Genomic DNA, 14,742 nt, shown 5'->3' on the forward strand with positions numbered 1-14,742 from the left:
AGACTGTTCACTTATGTACTAAGTGCCAGCAGCCTATTTGCATGACATGTGCAAAAGTTGTTTGCAGTACATGTTTGTAAGTAGGCTAAATGAAACTGGTGTCAAAATTTTTGTTTTAAAATTTATTTCTTTGTTTTTGGTACGTTTTTAGAAAACATATCTTTTTATTATAGAAAACATTTTTTGTTTTTACTTGGCGAGCAGTTTTATATTTTTTATAAATTTTTTTTCATAAGCTTGTTTTTAAGATTAAGGAAACCTGGACTGATTATAAAAAGTACAAATTAATGTTAGAAATGTATGTTCCTATTGTTGATTTTTTAAAACACTATGTTTGTTATATAATATAGAATAAAGCTAATAAACATTTTATTAATTATTCGGGATACTTTCATTTTTATTGCCTTTTAAAAATACATGGGTCCAATGGACCCCACAACTATAGAAACGTGATTATTGTTCACCACTGTAGTTAAGGGTTAAAAGAAGTTAAGAAGAAGAAGAGTAATTTGTATTTTGATTTTTGTGCTCTCGGTACGGTACGGTACTAGAATACAATTTATAAATCTTACTGAATCTTACAGCTACTATGTAATGCAAATCACGATAAACTTTTGAAATGTTTTTATGAAAACTTTAAGGTTTGACTATCATTATTAAAAAGAACTACACCTAAGTTACATGTAAAATGTCTAATAGCAGCGTTATTGGATGTAATAATATTCTGTCGTGTCCATCTGCGGAAAGTTCGAATGTGGTGATACCTGGTGCCGTGCCCGGAACAGAGTCGCATCCCGGACATCAGACCCAACAACCTGGTAAACCTCAATGTGCATGTTTACAGAAAACCAAGTAGCCAACTACCCTACGTCTGTGCTAGTTGTTAGGGTAAAGTACTTTAGTAAGTACCCACATAAGTAGTCTTCAAACTTTAAAGTGTGCCTTTATTAAACTTACAAGGAGAGACATACAATATCTATGTTACATGTTGTATTAATATAATATAGCCCAGGGTTTATTTTAATCCACACCAGCTGAAGGGTAAAAATGAGAATCACTTGATGGGAATTTGCTTTCCTAGGGCAGCAGGCCGTGCTTATCTAGTACCTATCTAAATCCAGCTTACTTTAAAGTGTGTTTAATTTAATTAAATATTAAAACACATACTTAATAGATATTATATTATATTATGGTTTTACAATTCAAATTTGAAAAGTGTTTGCTAACTAAATTACTGTGGAAAAACTAAATATAATGTATGTTACAGACAGGATGATGCCAGTAGGACTCCAAGCTCTGTACTCCGCCTGTATGAAGGTCTACCCGGAACAACCAAACCCCCTACAAGTAACAACCAGACTCAAATATTGGTGAGGAGTTTATATGAAAATACTGGGAGAAAAGACAATTTTGTTCAACAGGGCCGGGTCTGCTACAATATGTTTTCATATTTTCTAACATCATAACATGTTAACAATAAAAACGCAAAACCTGTTTGCCGAGAAAAAAATCATAACAGGGGAAATGTCGCATTTTGTGTTGAAGCAAGATATTCGTTCAATGTGAAAATGAAACAGAAACACTAACAAAACAGAACATACCCTACGGGCTGTTATTAAAACATATTTTGCTAATATGTTTTATCATGTTTTGTTAGGGCAGTGTGTTCAGCAATTTATTTCAGGAAAGCCGGGTTTACTGAAATAAATTGCTATAACAAAAAAGTTAGTATGTGACTTGTGAGTGTTGGTAGTACTAAGTATACCATACTCTGCTCACGATAGCTCTTTGATATTGATAGACAGAGCTTGATCATAGCACAGTAATAAGCAATTTAAACAAAACTACCCACATTTTGTTCTAAATAAAATACATATTTTCATAACAGTCTGACGGTAATGTGAAACCTGTAGAGGTGTGATATATAAATAAATGTGTTCTCATGCACCTTAAACTCTAAAATTTATATTTATTGTTGAAAGTGCATTTGCCTTTTCAGGTTGGGTGGTCATGATCCCCTGGACTACATCAGTATGTACTGGAACCCTGGCCGACCTGAGGAGAACATTCCGCCACACTGGCATTATGTCAGGTGAGCAAACTGATAACTTATCATAATATTAATATGCGAACGAAAAACTTTGTAACCCTTTTTACGAAAAATGCGGAAACGCAGGTGCATGAAATTTTGCACAGTTATAGTTTATATGGTGAAGGAGTGCGTCAAACTAATATTATTTTGAAATTATGCTTTTAAATTTAGTTTGTTATTATTTTTAGCAATATTCCGCCTTTAAGTAAATGAGTGAGTGTATGCATAGGCATGCGTACAGCACCTCCCTCCTCCCACACTGCCTATGCGTACACTCGCATGCAAGAACATGCAAACACCACCACCAAACAACCAATAATGTTGGCAAATCCGTGCAAGGCCCCCCACCACCATGCAGGTTGAAAACCTCGACGCGCGTTTCGCCATGCATGTCGCATTCAGGACAAATAATACTTTAAAACATCATTTGTGTCATAATAAAGACCGGATTAAGACCGGTGGAAGTTGTTTTCGCGGAATATTGCTAAAAATAATAACAAAATAAAATTAAAACTATGGATTTCCGCAAAGTAACGCCTGATTCCATTAACTAATTATGCTTTTATCATACATTTTTTTAACAAATAAAACATTACACACACACATGAGAAATGACAGATTTTTGAGTGACAAGCCTATGCATACGAATTATCTTTTATTTATGGTTGAAGTCTGTTGACAACAAATTGACAAATTGAAAATGGATTATAGTTTTTTTATTGAATCTAAGATACTATTAGACAATGCTTACACGGCCAGTCTGAGATCAGCTAAGTTCCAGAGACAAGAGTTGAAAAAAAAATGATAAAGTCAATATTTTTTTACAAAATATACATAGTAGTCCTAATGCCGTTGAAAGTAAGGTCGAATTTCGACCATTAGGCGATCTCTAGTTATTATTATTATTCAAACCTGTGGCTTATTTTGTTGGTATGTGAATACTCAAGCCTAGTAGCAGGTTGAATCCTAATAAATCGAGGGTTGAGAAATTAGTCCATACTAATATTATAAATGCGAAACTCGAAAGTGTGTCTGTCTGTCTGTCTGTCTGTTACCTCTTCACGCGCGAACCGCTGAACCGATTTTGCTGAAATTTGGCATGGAGATACTTTGAGTCCCGAGAAAGGACATAGGATAGTTTTTATCCCGGAAAAATGTACGGTTCCCGCGCGATAAACGAATTTTGGCGCAACGAAGTTGCGGGCGCCATCTAGTGTCTATAATATTATGGTGGACCTTTGTAATTTATGGGTTTTACAAAGTCAACATTCACAACTAATATTATATTAGGCCACTATCCATTTTTTTCCTTTTATTAATACCTATATTAGCATTCAGCTTAACTGTTGCTGTTAATCCACATTGAAAGTTAAGTGCAAAATGACTTTGCAGTTTTGGGCTCTCAGATCTGCACGGTGACGGGCGGGTGCACCCCGAACCGGGGCCCGGCGCGGAGGGTTCGGGCTACGGGATCGAGCTCACCTTCCGGCTCGCCGCGGAGCCGCGTGAGCCGCCGCTGTGGCCCGCAGCCCTGCTCCAGTCCCTCGCCAGATACGTGTTTACCACTGGTGAGGGGATTCATAATTTTGATACTGAAGTGGGTCTCATAGTTATGGTGAATAATTTATGTTAATAGCTATAGAACCTAAATTTATATCATGCACTATTTGAAATTATATACAACTAGATGTTTCCGCGCGTTTTCGCCCGCGTAATTTAGGATTGTCACTGAAATCGTATATTTTTCCGCAAAAAAAAACCTATGTCCTTTCACGTAGTCTATTCTTCATGTGTGCCAAATAACATAAAAATTGCTCCAGTAATTTCTTAAGATTATAGGCAATTTTTAAAAATTTCCTCCGTTTTTTCCACATTTTTCTCTATTTCTTCGCTCCTATTAGTCTTATCGAGATAAAATATAGCCTATAGCCTTCCTCGATAAATGGTCTAACTAACACTGAAAGAATTTTTCAAATCGGACCAGTAGTTCCTGAGATTAGCGTGTTCAAATAAGGTCTTTCAAATAATTTCCCCCCGTATTTCCCACACTTTCTTCTATTTTCTCGCTCCAATTAGTATTAGCGTGATAAAATGTAGCCTATAGCCTTCCTAGATAACCGGGCTATCTAACTCTGAAAGTTTTTTCAAATCGGACCAGTAGTTCGTGGGATTAGCGCGCTCAAACAAACAAACTAACAGACTCCTCTGCTTTATAATATTAATATAGATAAGACCAAACTGTAACCTCTTTGTGACAATAAATGAACAGTTAACAAATTATATAAAAAAATATTCCCAAATTCCATTCCCAAAATATTCCCAAATCCTCGAAACTTTGTAGCGAGGTATTCCTCTCGAAAATGCTAGTTTGAACTACACAAAATTGATATCTATTACCATATTACAGGAAATAAATTCTGTGCGGGAGATCACATATCGTGGCATTCGCCCCTGGACGGGTCAAAGTCGAGGATCCGCCACTTGCTGGTAGCAGCCGACCCTCAGCTGGGCACCGTCCCCACGCCACACGGCTCTGTCTCATTTGTACAGGTGACTACACCAATTACCACTGGCCACTGATCCTTTTTCATCTTCTATGTACTCATATTATCAGTTAGTAATTTAAATTTTAATAAATAAAAATTTGCACAATAGGGATGATGTCAAGGTCAAAGATTAGCAAATTTTGTTAATAAAATAAAGAAATCATGGTAAAAAATAAGTGTTCTCAAAATTTCAGCTAGACAGCATTTGTATTTTTTTTTGTTATGCGCCTTCAAAGTTGGATATTCAAGTCGATTGTCTTTTCAATTAAATTTTTTAATATTTGTATACCATTCGATAACTTATGCAATTAAAAGCAACTTTTGTTATGAAACCACTTTCATAAACGCAATATTTAATATACCTATCGTACAAAGTTCTCTTCCGATGCATACAAACTACGAAAGAGTGACGTCATACTTTCGTAGCGCTTTGTATGGAGCGTTTCGGGCAGGACTATTTTAAGAGACGTTGGAATTGTCATATCTTGGTGAATTTGTAAGCTATCAGAGTTATTCTTTCAGCGATGTTTCTATTTTTTAAGGCTCTTTCATTTACCAATAAGAAAAAAAAATTGTCATCATGCCTATTGTATGTATGTTAGTCTATAAGGTATTTATAATATGGGCCAAGATGCCTGAGTTTAAATAAATTAAATGAAAATATTATTTGCCCGTTTGGTTTGATTTGACTAAAAATGACCTAAACAATTAAAAATTAATTACATATTAATTGTTAGAATGATAATATTAATTGATTGTGGAATATAGGGCAAGTCCAGCTCTAAGACCTCTGCTTACGCATGCTATAATTAGTATTAATACTTCCAGGATTTGCTTTTGTATTCTATTGTTGTCGCGACCGGTGCTATTATTGGGCTTGAAGAATTAACAATTATTTTATCTCCGTTTCAGATCGTAGGTTGTACCAACAGAGAGCTGAAGGCGACACAGCGGGGTTCAGGGTTCGACGTGTTGAAAACCATTGCAGAGGACCCCGGGTAAGTTATACAACTAAGTTATACTTCTCTAGCTACGTTTAAGTATAGTTTACTTAATATTATTGTATTTGTTGTATTGAACATTCTTGGTGGAAATTATTGTTTAATACTAATAAATCTTCTTGCACATTTTCTGTACATTTAAGGCGACGACTTGATAATTTGGCTGTAGCGATATCGATTTCTCTCAGCAATGGCTAAAGCTAAGAAATTAAAGTTCATTGTCAGTATTCATCGTGTCTTTGTCTACCCGCAGCATAACACGATTGGTCAACTTTTATAACACGGAATAATCAATCAAAAATACCTCTATAAAAAAGGGATTCCTATTTTGGCAACAGAGGAAAGTGATTTAAGCTTCCCAAATTTGTACATAAATTGGTTCAAGCATACACTTTAATTTGTCCATAGCTTATGTAAAATGTATTTATAGTTTTTAAATTACGTGACAAAAACCATTTTGTCGCTTACGCCCTTTCCATTTTTTACTGTTCCATTGCTTGTTTTCTCATAGAAAACAAGCAATCTAAAACATATCCAACACGCATTTTTACTTTAAGAGGAATCCACACCGCCGTTTTTCCATACAAACGCTGTCCCGTTTCCTCCCTGGATAATGCCGGTAGAGTTACGATTTTTTTCCTGAATATCTATGGCCGCTATTAGCATGTCCCTATGTTTTCTTTTTTTTCATAATTTTATTATTAAAAAAGATAAGAACGTCCAAAAACCCAAAAAAATGGCAAGATTTTCCTCTGTGTTCAAACACCCAGAAAACAAAACTGGCTAAAATATACAAAAAAAACAAAACATAGGAACATAGCTCAAGCCTTGCTTTAATTCTTAATGAAAAAAGTACTTAAATCGGTTAAGTTTTGGAGGAGGAATCAGCGGACAACGAATCGAAGATTTTCTGTTCTTTTATTAGAACTTTTGTCGTAATGTCTCTATCGCGCTCTGCGGTGGGAGACTTGAGATTGGTGAGACTTGCTGTCTCACCAATCTCAAGTCTCCCTTTTCAAATACCTATTTTCAATTTCTCTCGCCCCTGGTGTATCCTCTTAACGCGGCGTCACCTTAACTTGATAAGATTTCGTTTATTATAGTTTGAGCGTTTTAGGCCGGCCCCACACTGTCCGAAATTTCTGATCAGAAACAGATGAACTGCCATCCGATCGAGTACTCTGGTGTTTTGTCCCAACCAAGGTTTTTGAGCCCAGTGGGCCAGACCAGATATGAATTTTTATAATTTTTTCATCTGGCGATTGGTCCCAAGTAATTATTTTTATGACTTTTGGGTTTATGTCCGTAGGGCTAGCAAAAAAGTTGTAGATTTGAATAAAAAACAGAATAATTACTTTGTATGAAAACATTGATTACACACTGAATGAATATATGATATTAAAAGAAACATAATTCAATGGACATGTGTAATAAATTAAAATTTCTTATGACATGAATAATAAAAAATGTACTTACTTATTTTCTAAATAATCCAATATATATAAATGCGAAAGTATCTCTGTCTGTCTGTCTGTATGTCTCGCTTTCACGCCAAAACTACGGAACCGATTGTAATGAAATTTTGTAAACAGATAGTCTAAAACCTGAGAAAGGAGAAAGGACATAGGCTACTTTTTTACTGGAAAAAAGCGTTGTAAGGGGGTGAAAATGCGTAAATTTGTTCAAATTAAGTTAGTTCCAAAAATTCATACTAGATGGCGCCGTGCGTCGCCTACATCGCGCTAACGCTTGCCCAAAAGTCTTTCTATAAGAGGTGGTATTATCTTACACTTGATTTTGGATATTTTTCGATTGTTATGACTTTTTCAAGTTATTTAATAACGGCCATTCCCAATATTTGATCTATCTCTGGTTTTGCCCTACTAGAGATAGGAATAGCTCACATTTGACATAAAATATATGTCTCTAATGTCTAATCTGAGCTATTCCCATCTCTAGTAGGGCAAAACCAGAGATAGATCAAATATTGGGAACGGCCGTAATGTGAGCTATACATATCTCTATTAGGGCAATTTGGCAGAATGTTAGAACTATAAGTAGTTAATAAGACTTTTATATCAACAACATTCTGGTAATAAAGACATTTGAATTTGAAAATGAAAAATATTTTGTATCACGTACTATGGCAATTTATACCGATAAGCGCGAGCGGCTGTAACCCGGCCGAATTTTATTTATGATTGTAATACAAAAAAAAAACTTCCCAAGTCTATCGTATTACTAAGATAGAATAATTTTCTGTGGGAAAACAACTATTAAAGTTTCACGCAGTACCTATAGAGCAGGTATTTTTTTAAAACTTGATTCGATGCAGTATGTTTAGGTATTAATAATAATAATAATAATAATATAAGTTTTAAGGTGATAGTGCTACCAGAGTACTCATCCGATCGACGTCATCTGACACATAATGTCAGACGCCCGCCAGAACGCACTCTGCTCATATATTTTTTGTCTGACGTCCGGTCCGGATGAGTTGTCAGATGCCGTCTATCGGATGGCAGAAATGTTTAATTGCGTTCCGGCGGACGTCAGACATTATATTGTGTCAGATGACTTCGATGGGATGGCAGTTCAAATGTTTCTAATAAAAAAATCGGATCGCGCTCTTTCTTACATTTTGTACTGCGCCGAGTGAGCTCGAACTCGCCGGAAGGAAATTTCGGATAGTGTGCGGTGTGGCGGTCCGGCCGACGTTCAAATGTTTCGGATCAGAAATTTCCGACAATGTGCGGCCGGGCTTATGATGATATGCGTGACACATTATAATTGACAATAGTAGGGAAGTTACCTAACAAAAATTAATCGATAATTAAAAAATATCGAATCACTTCGTAAAGTAATTGCAATCGAAATTATCGATTTCGTACTGACATTTCAGTGGTGCCGGCGATTTAAGATGGCCGCCCTTTTTTATCGATTTGATTACGATTCAACAGAGTCACAGTATAGCAATATGACATATCCCTACAGTAGTGAAACGAATGTACTTACGCAGAGCAACGGTACCCGCGGGGAAGCGGGCGGCGCGGGCCGCGTATACAAACTCGGGGAGTTTGTATACTTGCGCGCCAAGGGGTGACGTTGACGCGTTGTCTACGAATTTTGTGTTGTAAAAACGATAACTTATCTTATAAACAATGGGATATTATAATAAATGTTCAGTGTACGGATGTAAATCTGATTCAAAAAACAAAAAGGATTTAAATTTCCATAAATATCGGCTCACAGTTTACACTAATATTGTGTTGGCTTTGGCGGCATTTATATGCATCTCTGTTTTATTGTTTACGTTGTAAGAAGTGTAACAAGGAGAGAAACAATATAGAATAAATTAAAAATCCGTCAAATACCCTGTTACATACTAATTAGTACCTACCTAGCTGGGTACACACTCTCACACCCGGTTTCTGAAAGGCAGATCAACACTAAAATTAACTAATCGCCTGTTAAATCTCTTGTCAAGTAACAATTGGGTTGCTAGAAGCACAGTTAGTTAGTTTAATTTGATCAGCGCGTCAGTTGACGGTAGATGTTCAATTTGACTCTAGAATGATATGTCAACCGCCATTTTGGGTTTCCTAAACGCTTGTCAAGCCGTGATCATAGATTAAAGGTTTGTCAAAAGCTGTGTCAACTAATCGGTAATTGTAGGTGAATTAACTTATGAATTCAATAGATTTTTTATGTGAATCTACATTTTCTCTTTGAACCTACGTTACTATAAGGTTCGTAAACACATTTATTATGAACTTTTTATAAAAAATCGTAAGAAAACGTCGGTTATGCAAATAAACTGTTTTATTTGCAATACTCGTTTTATTTGCAAGAAATGTATATTATAATCAATTTCATTTCTATAATGAAGAAGAATTTAGGATTCGATATCGTCTGAAAAATTGAAATTCGGAATTCTGACAAATGAACGAAAATAAACAAATCGTATGTCAAATCAAAATGATCACAGATTAGTTAATTTTCGTCTGATCAATGTTTCAAAAAGTACCAGATTTGAAATTCCCAGAACATTTTTGAAAGCAATGACAGTCTGCAATTCCTTCTTTTGACATTTAATTTGTATTTTTGATAGTTAATAATGAAGCAATGAACGAAAACAAACAAATCGCTATTCAAATTAAAAATGATCATAGATTAGTTAATTTTCGGCTGATCAATGTATCAGAAACTCGAACTGATTTGACATCCATGCTAAATTAACAGCAGTGTCTGCAATTCCTTCTTTTGACATTTAATTTGTATTTTTGATAGTTAATAGTGAAGCAATGAACGAAAACAAACAAATCGCTATTCAAATTAAAAATGATCATAGATTAGTTAATTTTCGGCTGATCAATGTATCAGAAACTCGAACTGATTTGACATCCATGCTAAATTAACAGCAGTGTTAGTTGATCAGTGATTTGACAGGCCTTTCAGAAACCGGGGGCAAGTGTAACATTTTGTCCTTTGGACCGCCCTTACCGCGCACGTAATAAGAGTTTTGAAGTGCTTCTGTTACACCTGATTGATTAATTATTGGATATTTTATATATTCGAAATTTCGAATGCGTCGTCATTATTTTAATCCTTCGATCGTGATTCGTGGATCCTTGGAAATCTATTGTTATTCTATTGTGTCTCACTCACCGGTGAGCTTATGGGGCTTGATGGGTTAATTAAATTTTTAAATAGAGAACTACTATCATCTAAAAATAAAGTTTCACGTAAATATCTGGCAGTACGACATAATATGTAAATATAACACGCTGATTAAACAGATTAAATGATAACATTTGCATTACAAGCACAATATTTTATTTTATTTCCCGTTTTGTGGCAACCCTGGCATATCTGCTCGGTACCTACATCGGTGGCGGCATCGTGCGACATCAAAGGTGTTTCGTTACTGTAGGGAATAGGAATATTGCTATACTGTGACAGAGTCTATCTCTATTGTCATTAGTTCCGTTTCATGCATCTGACATTTTTGAAATGTTTTCGTAACAATAATTTTATACTTCTTTATCACAGTTAATATTTATAATTTTATATTAATAAGTTAGCATTTAGCAACTTTTCATTTTTATTCATTTACAATTATAGGAAACATGTAATGTGCCACTTTTAATGCAAATAAATGATTGATTGATTGATTAATTGATTGATTGATTGATTGATTGATTGTTTTTGTAGATGGAATATAATTTATTACATTTTGTTTTCTTGTAAAAAAACCCGTAGCAAGGAACATGAAAACTGTCACCCATATCATCATAAAACGCACAAACTATAGTGTTAAAGTTTTACAACAGTAACATATAAATAATGGTTGTCTTCTTTGGTATCTGCTGTTCTTGAGATCTGTCACAGTCTCGTGACAGACAGCGAAGTCTTAGTAATAGGTTCCCCTATTACTAAGAGTAATAGGGTCCTGTTTTAACACATTGGGTTCGGAGCCCTAAAAGTGACTTCCTGTGTTTTATGCAGCTGCGGCGGTGCGTGGCTAGTGACGGAGCTGCGGCGCGGGTCGGCGCGGCGCGTGCGCACCGCCCCCGCCGCGCGCCCCGCAGACCTCGCCGGTGTCACCGCCAACGTCTGCTGGCGACGATACGTCCCCGTGAGTACAAAACACAAATTATGTCGTATCTTATCCACAGATACTTGATATACAATTGACTCATGGGCAAAATGGCGGACGTAAAAAGTAGGTCCTACGCCTAATCTCTCGCCAGTCGTGCCCGGCTTCCGTCTCACTGGGTTATGAGAGTAAAGGAATAGATAGTGCACTACACACATCCTTGGGCACTATATAATTATTCCTGCGTAACTGGCCAGGGGCCTTACTCCCGAAACTGATATCGATTTCGATTTTGGATTTCAACGGTTTTTGACACTTTAGACATCTAAAATAGCGCTATTTTAGATGTCTAAAGCATGGTTAAAGTGTCAAAAACCTTTGAAATCGAAAATGATATCAGTTTCGGGAGTAAGGCACCTGGTTTCAATGAAACCGGGAGTTATTAATACAATTATAGCACTCAGCTCTTCTTCATCTTTAATTTTAATCGCTTTCTACAGAACTGCTAATAATGACATTCAATGGTATTGCAGAGCGCGGAGGATGAGGAGCGGCTGTCTCCGAGTGTGGAGCGACAGATCAAGGAGACCCTGCAGCGCGGCCTCAGCGTCATGAGCGACCGCGGCGCGGAGGGTCAGTATGTTCGCAAACGGACAGTATTCCATTTTAACCGACTTCCAAAAAGGAGGAGGTTATATGTTCGTCTGTATATTTTTTTTGTCTGCGTAATTTTGTGTAAGATCACGGATGGCGTTTACTCGACTACCCCGACATAAACAGTAGGTCTGCCAAATATGTATGAAGCAATTTCTCTATGTATTTCAGGGCACAACATGTCTACGGACAGTTTCGAGTTGTCGAGCCTGGAGCGCGCGCTGCCGCCGCCGCCGCCGCCGCCGCCGCCGCCGCCGCCACCGCCGCTACACGACGCCATGGACATGTCCACTGTGAGTACTGTACCTTCACTCGTAGTAATATTGTATGTAGTGTGTTGTATGTATGAAAAAAGGTTTAGTATTATACCACACGAGTGGTATAATACTAAACCTTTTTTCATACAGGCCACAAACACGTTTTAGTCTTGGTGTCGCGGGCCGCAAACATAATATAATAATTATTATATATCTTTATCTTAACGTGGGCCACTGAGTCTCAGCGGACCGTAGTTGTAATTGTTTTAGTGTAAGCACATCCATTAATTGTTTTCAGAGTGGTTCATGGCGCGGAGGCGGCGAGGGGTGCGGCGGCGGCGACGTGCAGTACCTGGACGGCGTGCACCTCATCCTGGACGCCGAGGCCGCCAGCCTGCTGCCGCTGGCCATCGAGTGAGCACTGCCACATATAAGCTTTATTTACCGACAAGGAATAAAATGTTTGTCCAATGTCGTTTGTCCAATGTCGGTTGTCTCGTGCGAACTCTAAAGTTATTCGGGAAACTACCCTGTCTTTTCTTGGCACTCGAAGTATCTCATACCATATTTCATCAAAATCGGTTCAGGGGTTTAAGCGCGACGATACGACGACGTAGCAGATAGAGAGCATAGGCCAATAAACACACATTGATTGCAGTTATGATGTTGATGATTATATATATTTTTAAATTTTTACTTTTTTTTGTTATTTCCAGTGGACGCGTGCTTCACTCGCGGCACTTCACGTGGCGGCGCGCGGGCGGCGGCGGCGGGGGGGAGGGCGGCGCCGTGACGCTGGTGCCGCCGGCCGTCGCGGGCGCCTTCGTCACGCCCGACCGACCCTACGCCGCGCGCGCCGGCTGGCTCCAGGTACTTGCATCATTTGTGTACAAATTGTATTAGACGAGAATGGGTGATAAAGGCTATATCCTCGTTTTGAAAGATACATTCTGACTGACATGTCGTCGTTGTTTGTGTTACCTTAAGGTACCCCGTAGGCCGTACATGCTTAATATGTAAATGAGCTAAGCCTGCTACGGGGTCAAGTGTTTTGAAAACACTCGATTGAAGTGAAAGTTATGTAACTTAAGGTGCTGATACCGGAGGACCTGGCGCGCGACATGTCGGCGAAGGCGCGCGAGCTGGCGCGACTGGCGGGTACCGACTCCGAGAGCGAGGACGAGGCGCCGCCACCGCCCGCGCTGCCGCTCACGCTGTGGTGGCCGCGCCGCTGCCTGAAGCTCACCGTGCGCCCCGCCGAGCTCTGAAGGCTAGCAATGCGACTCGTGGAACTGTAAACGCGCTAGCAACGCGCCTTTTCGAACTGTTAATGAGCCAGCAACCAGCCTCGACGAACTGTAAACGCGCTGGCAACCGGCCTCGTCGAACTGCAAACGCGCTGGCAACCGGCCTCGTCGAACTGTAAACGCGCTGGCAACCAGCCTCGTCGAACTGTAAACGCGCTAGCAACCGACCTCGTCGAAATGCTAACGCGCTTCGTGGAATTGTAAACGCGCTAGGACCGCACCTCGTTTAACTGTTAACGCGGCATTCGTACACTATGCTGTACAGTGTTGGTGTAGTATGTAAGTGGCAAGTGCGCGTCAAACGTACACTGTGAAAACACGCGTCTGTGATGAAGAAACTAAATGAATCTCTAAAGATTTTGTTAAAGATACTAGCTGTGTTCATGTGAACGCCCCAAACCCCCCCCCCCCCCAGTTGCTACAAAGGGATGGACAACTTTCATGCAGCTCATGATAGCTTTATGAGCTGATTCGAGTATGGTGACTTTGTTAAAAATGCTTTTAATATGTACCATCGAGGAAGTTGATTCCTATGCAATTGACAGACGAACATTATTTGGTCGAATATGTCAATTCAATGTTAATTGTGATCTATCAGCTGGGTTTGACGTAACGCAACCAAACTACTTAGGTCCCCGATTTGCATAGGAATCAACTTCTCTGATAGTACATATAAATATTGCGACAATATTCATGTTTCTAAACCACACCTGTTGTAAATGAAATACCGTGTCTAATATCAAGGTAAAGAAGTAGGGTCCGGAAGGGAGAGACTTTTAAGCGTACGCCTGTACCTCGAAAGTGGCCTGGGTAAGGAACCTTATCCTGTCATGCGTGTTATCGCCCTCTGTCTGTCTTGGCCAATCTCGGCCAACGTCTGCTTCTTCTGGTGTTCCTCGCGCTCTGTCGCGGCTGTCATCCTTTTTTGTGCCTACCGATATTTTTTTATCTTTACATATAGAGGGGCAAAGCCCCTGGTCATGTTTTCCCACTTATTTATTTATAAGTTTTGTGTTTATGGTCATTGCATCGTCCTAGCTCCATATGCTTCGAACTCGCCGTACGTCGTAGCCGTCCGCGACTAGTGAGACCGTGCCGAGCTGCCGACCCTTCATAGCTGTGTTAACCTAAAAGTGACCGATAATCCGACGTACCCCGACCCGAAACCTATTACTGGAATATAAGAAGGCTTGCTGGGGCCCCTTTTACTACGGCTGGGGAGTTGCAATATCTTTGACTCCCGTTGGAATTAATTCGCCGTTGGGTTCACGGGGAGCCAGTTCCAC

General features: G+C 38.7%; 1 protein-coding gene across 1 annotated transcript; it reads left to right on the forward strand.

Annotated features, from left to right (window-relative positions):
- The first annotated feature begins 521 nt into the window (after positions 1-521).
- On the forward strand, positions 522-13,827 carry LOC121725443 (suppressor of fused homolog). Its single transcript, XM_042112431.1, has 12 exons — positions 522-818; positions 1,268-1,370; positions 2,000-2,092; positions 3,485-3,660; positions 4,500-4,642; positions 5,551-5,636; positions 11,148-11,277; positions 11,772-11,871; positions 12,064-12,185; positions 12,448-12,563; positions 12,866-13,019; positions 13,241-13,827. Exons 1-12 carry the CDS (start codon positions 689-691, stop codon positions 13,415-13,417), a joined length of 1,530 nt encoding a protein of 509 aa, XP_041968365.1. The 5' UTR covers positions 522-688; the 3' UTR covers positions 13,418-13,827.
- Positions 13,828-14,742: the final 915 nt, after the last annotated feature.

This window comes from Aricia agestis, chromosome 3, assembly GCF_905147365.1.
Source record: "Aricia agestis chromosome 3, ilAriAges1.1, whole genome shotgun sequence".
In the NCBI taxonomy this organism is placed as follows: domain Eukaryota; kingdom Metazoa; phylum Arthropoda; class Insecta; order Lepidoptera; family Lycaenidae; genus Aricia; species Aricia agestis.

Bases quoted from the DNA above. Each gene is read 5' to 3' on its own strand.
- LOC121725443 (XM_042112431.1), top strand. From the start codon at position 689: ATGTCTAATAGCAGCGTTATTGGATGTAATAATATTCTGTCGTGTCCA. The intron at 1,371-1,999 runs GTGAGGAGTTTA...TTGCCTTTTCAG, and splicing joins ACAACCAGACTCAAATATTG to GTTGGGTGGTCATGATCCCC. The intron at 5,637-11,147 runs GTAAGTTATACA...TGTTTTATGCAG, and splicing joins ACCATTGCAGAGGACCCCGG to CTGCGGCGGTGCGTGGCTAG.